The sequence below is a fragment of the Poecilia latipinna genome, unplaced genomic scaffold, assembly GCF_001443285.1.
Source record: "Poecilia latipinna isolate Pla-1442-1.1 unplaced genomic scaffold, P_latipinna-1.0 Scaffold3541, whole genome shotgun sequence".
Lineage (NCBI taxonomy): Eukaryota > Metazoa > Chordata > Actinopteri > Cyprinodontiformes > Poeciliidae > Poecilia > Poecilia latipinna.
The window spans coordinates 22,028-26,836 of record NW_015116157.1 but is presented as its reverse complement, the minus strand read 5'-3'; the positions used below and the strand labels follow the sequence as shown (position 1 = coordinate 26,836).

The window sequence follows — 4,809 nt, the reverse complement described above, 5'->3', positions numbered from 1 at the left end:
GACCTGCTGCTGCTGTACAGAGCTATACAGGTGTGTTAGAATCATGGCAGCAAATCAGCAAAAACGCAAAGAACTTTTCACAGTTTTCTCCTCAAACTAACAGACTGTTGAATAATGCTGTTGGATGAAGGTAAAGTTAGCTAAAAGATGACTAGCTAGCTAATATCAATACAGCACCTTAAGCTTGTTAACAAGTAGCTTGTAGGCTACTGGTGTTGTTGTCTATGTTCAGCTATGATTCCTCCCCCTGGAGCCAGGGCTGAGTATAACAGGGAGTCTCTAAGAATCCATCCCCCACCCCCTTCACTCACTCATATCGTTCAACCAGACAGCTATTTGTAAGCCATAGTGGGGGCCCAGAAATAGTTTGGAAACCACTGGGGGGGAGAGGGGAGCAGGAGAAAAAGTTTGGGAACCACTGGCTTAGGGAGGCCTTAGAATTGCAAGAACCAATAGGATCCATTTTTTTCCCAGTCAACCTTGGTGACAGGAAACTGTCGTGCTGGGGCTGTGCTCTATATATTCATCTACATATCAAATATATATATATATATATATATATATATATATATATATATATATATATATATATATATATATCAATAATATGTAATATAATATATATTATATTATAATATATATTATGATCAACAGTTATGTCTCTGCCAATAAACCGGTCAATTTGATCGGGTTCCACCATTTCCACAGAAAAAGTGGATAAATAGCCAGAGTTATGCCAGAAACTTATGGGTCACACAAAAAGTGTTGCTTCAAAGCAACTTTTTAAAACATGTTTAAGAAAATGTCATTATGGATGGGATGCATGGAAATTTAGATTATAGAAAATTCACAATGCATTTAAACTTGTACACCTGAGTTTTACTGTCCAAATGTAATAAATATAAAAATTGGTTTATATGTATTATAAAAGTCCCAAATTAACTAAGTATTTTGGGACATTCAAACTGAATGAATGAGCAGAGAGTCCGAGCAGAGACTACGTCTGAGCGCGAGGAGAAGTTTTGAGTACAAGCATTACGAGTTTTGAGAAGAAAGATATGAAGTCCTGCTTTCAAAATAAAAATGTAAGCAAAAATATTAAAAGTTTTGAGAATAAAAGACATGAAATCCTGTTTTCAAATATGTGCTCTTGGACCATAACAGAAACATTCCTCCAAGTAGACCAGCATACAGTCCTTGTTTCTTAGCTGTTCTATCACATAGAAAGTACTTCCACCTGGTCAGCTGGGTTTTAAAATGCACATTTCAAAGTCAGGCTCAGACAGACATACCTGCCAAGCCACAGGTGTGTGTACACTCCGACCATGGTGACCATTCAGACAGCTGGCAGTTGACAGGACATTCCACCACACAGGAAGCATTCATCTGCCACTTCCGTTCTAGACCCAACTGCAATGAAATATTACTGGGTTTCATCAACACTTAAAAGTGATAAAAGCAAATGGTCTGAAGATAAAGTTTGGCTGCTTATATCTCACCTCTTTACAAAAACTGAGGTCTACAGATTTTCCATCACTACGCACACAGTCAAGCATGCGGGTTTTGAGGCCATATCCACAAACCGCTCTGTCACTGAGCTGACAGGTGCTCCAGTCTGAGAGGACACATGGGATTAGTAAAATATTAGTGTAATCCTGATCAGAGTTGACCGGGCTGTTCATCCATCTCACCTGTGATGTTGTATGAGTAGTGAAAGCAGTTGCTGTTTATTTTACACGGTTCAGCTTCTTTAGTCGGAGGACATTTCTTCTCCTTTCCTGGCTTCCGGAGTGGGAAAGCAACCCTGACCCGTGTACTGTTCTCACTGCAGGGCTACAGGCAGAGAAAAGAATCCTGGATGATAAATACATGATTGCACATCTGCACAGAACTTCCCATCTTCTGTCATGAAGGCAACTTTTCACTGAACCCCACTGAATGAGGAATTCACAGTTCTTTTATATTTTTTGTGGTCATTACTGATTACTTGATTTGGAAAGTAACTAAGTTACATTAAAAGTAACTTTTTTAGTTTATTTCAGCCACCTGTGAAAATATTGATCTTTGCCAATACTTAATTCCAAGTTATTTTATAACGGTAACATCAACAATGTGTCTCCACTTATAAGGTTGAACTGAAGGGGAGATTGTTTAATGGTTACAACAGTACAAATAACGTTAGTAATTTGTGTGTGTTTTTGTGTTCTCCACTATTGTCTGGAAAACTATAAATAGGATTTTACCCCCCTCCCTCCCAGCCTCCAGATTGTGCGTTATGACCCTGCGTTTGCTGTCACAGCGCAGCATACAGAGTTCCTCCTGCGGCTCCACAACTCAGATGTCCCACTGCACAGATTTGTGACACTTGTCAGTGTCTGACATCACTAATCAGGAACAAGCTGAAACACTATAGAGACATAGACCTACAGGTTATAGAAAAGATCCTCCACTTTACAAGGTTTTCCTTTTAGCTGACTTGCAAAAGAAAATTAACATACCTGTCTAATTACAAAAATGTAAAAAAATGAGAGCTTGATCAATGACTACTCTCTCTAACTGGCCATGCTTAACGTAAAGAATGAGAGAGCTGTAAGAGTAAATCTAAAGTCATTCCTACCAGAGGACATGCACTCCAGGCTCCCCAGTCTGATAGCACACAGTCCTCAGGACAGGGCAGGCGGCTGTTCCGGGCTCCCAGAGGCATCTCTTCTGGGTCACAGAGGTAATCCTCGACCTGCTCTGATGGGCCATCTATTGTGTTGAGCATACACCTGTTCACAGGAAGATCAAAACAACACACAATGAGTTACTACAAAATCAAAGCATCAGAAGCAGGGCTTACTGTTTTCTTCAATAAATCTACATGACTCTCAACAAAATTAGAATGACTTTACTCTGCAAACACATTAATGCTAAATATATCCTGACAGGTTTGTCACTAATTTTAGTGACAAACCAATCTGATAAAGCAAAAACAAATTCTTAAAAACATTGTCTTCTGTGTGTGACACAACTTGGATCATCTCACCTGATCTTTCGGGTCTGCACACCTTCACCACAGTTACTCTTCACGTCCACACTGCTGACCTTCCATACACTCCAAGGTTCTGTCACCCAAACATACTGTCCACAGTCACTGACGCAGGGCACCACCTCATATACCTGAGACACACACACCACAGTTACCAGGCTGAAACTTTAATAAATTCTGAGTAGAAACAAGTGAACCAAGATATACTGCAAAAACGATCACATCATCCTTTTGGCATCAGCTAAATGTAAAATGAACTTTTCTGAAATAATGGCATAATGTCTTTCCAAAAAGTCAAAATTAATCAAAACGTTTAAAATGTACTCACTTGAGCCTTTAGATGAAATCCATTTGGCACAGGAAAAAAGACAAAATGTGTTAATGAGATCATTGTTCTAAAGCAACTAAATTTTACATTTTAATGAAATATGACAATATGCATTGGTTTCATTTGTGGATATTGTATTATTTTGTATTTGTTGCTTTTTCCTGTCATCTCCTGTCATTATAGTTCAAAAGTAATTGTGCTTTTAAATTTTTGAATTACATATTTCACTATTGTTCACTGGCTAAAATCTCCTTATGAACTATTTCTTTACAAATAAATCAAGTATAAATAAAACCCCACAGTTCACCTGGTTCACATGGTCCAGTTTGGGACATGGTCTTCCACCATTGTATGGCTTTTCTCTGAGCCACTTAGAGCGAACTTTGACCCCACTGCCACATGACTTGCTACAGCGTGACCAGTTGGACCATTCACTTAATTTGCAGTCAGATGGACAGGGGATGATACAAGCCTCCTCAATATACCCTGCAATCAGTCACATAACATGTTAGGCAGCCTCTGTCCTCTGCAGAAAGCATATTATACTGCGTTCTGCAGAGAAATCATTTGATATACACCAAATGAGCTTTCTGTTTAATATCTGCAGCATACTTTGTTTTTGTTGTAGAAGTTTATCCATAAAAAACCCACCATGACTGTTGCAGCGAGACGTTTCCACTATGCGATTGTCCTGGTCATAGCACACCATGGCTTGGTAGCGGTATCCTTGGCCACACTCCTTCATGTCTCCCTGCACCCTCACACCAGGCTGGCTCTCCATGCGACTGCCCTCTGGGAGAATACAGTCTGACCAGTTGCCCACAGGCTGGGCGTTGTATTTATTACATGGACAGTACTGGGTCTCACTTAGAGGATACATCTGGTTGTTTTTGCACTGATCACGCTTTTTGCTTTTTCCTAAAAATAATAAGAAAAATAGGAATGGCTAGGTTTAAAAAAAGCTGTGTTCTCTTGATTACTTTGACAAAAAAAAAACTCAACTGAAACCAGATGTTGACATACCCTGAATAAAAAATTATTATGCAAAATCTTATTTTTTTCCTACTATCTGATATTAAATCAGACTAAACCTTTTCTGTTTTAATTCAAAACCACAATAATTTAGCTTTAATAAACAGAAAATAATGATACGCCGGAGTAGAGACCTAAGTGAACCTCCGAGCGCTTGAGGAGGTAGTGGTAGAGAACGGCTGGCCGAAATTAGCGTTCATAAATCAGATTAACATTGAGCTAAAAGCTGCCAACACCGTGGAGCTCCAATATTCAACTTGAAGCTAAATTCACTGTGGTATCAACACATGCGCGATCTGATCTCCAAATTATGCCCCTCCTCTTCTGTGACAACTCTCACAAATACAAAAAATTGAGTCCCCCTCACACATACAAAACTGAGTCCCACATACAATTTTTTTTTTATATTTTATTAGTT

General features: G+C 39.0%; 1 protein-coding gene across 3 annotated transcripts in view; it reads right to left on the bottom strand.

Moving 5' to 3' along the window:
- LOC106941194 (thrombospondin type-1 domain-containing protein 7A-like) overlaps window positions 1-4,809 on the bottom strand; it is a 41,998-nt gene that overhangs the window by 17,127 nt on the left and 20,062 nt on the right. For all 3 annotated transcript variants that reach the window (XM_015024136.1, XM_015024137.1, XM_015024138.1), the window contains 8 exons: window positions 4,011-4,277; window positions 3,667-3,845; window positions 3,360-3,365; window positions 3,029-3,162; window positions 2,618-2,771; window positions 1,692-1,833; window positions 1,500-1,615; window positions 1,293-1,410 (listed from right to left, as the gene is read on the bottom strand). In XM_015024136.1, the coding sequence (XP_014879622.1) occupies window positions 1,293-1,410; window positions 1,500-1,615; window positions 1,692-1,833; window positions 2,618-2,771; window positions 3,029-3,162; window positions 3,360-3,365; window positions 3,667-3,845; window positions 4,011-4,277 (1,116 nt within the window). The remainder of the gene's footprint in view (window positions 1-1,292; window positions 1,411-1,499; window positions 1,616-1,691; window positions 1,834-2,617; window positions 2,772-3,028; window positions 3,163-3,359; window positions 3,366-3,666; window positions 3,846-4,010; window positions 4,278-4,809) is intronic.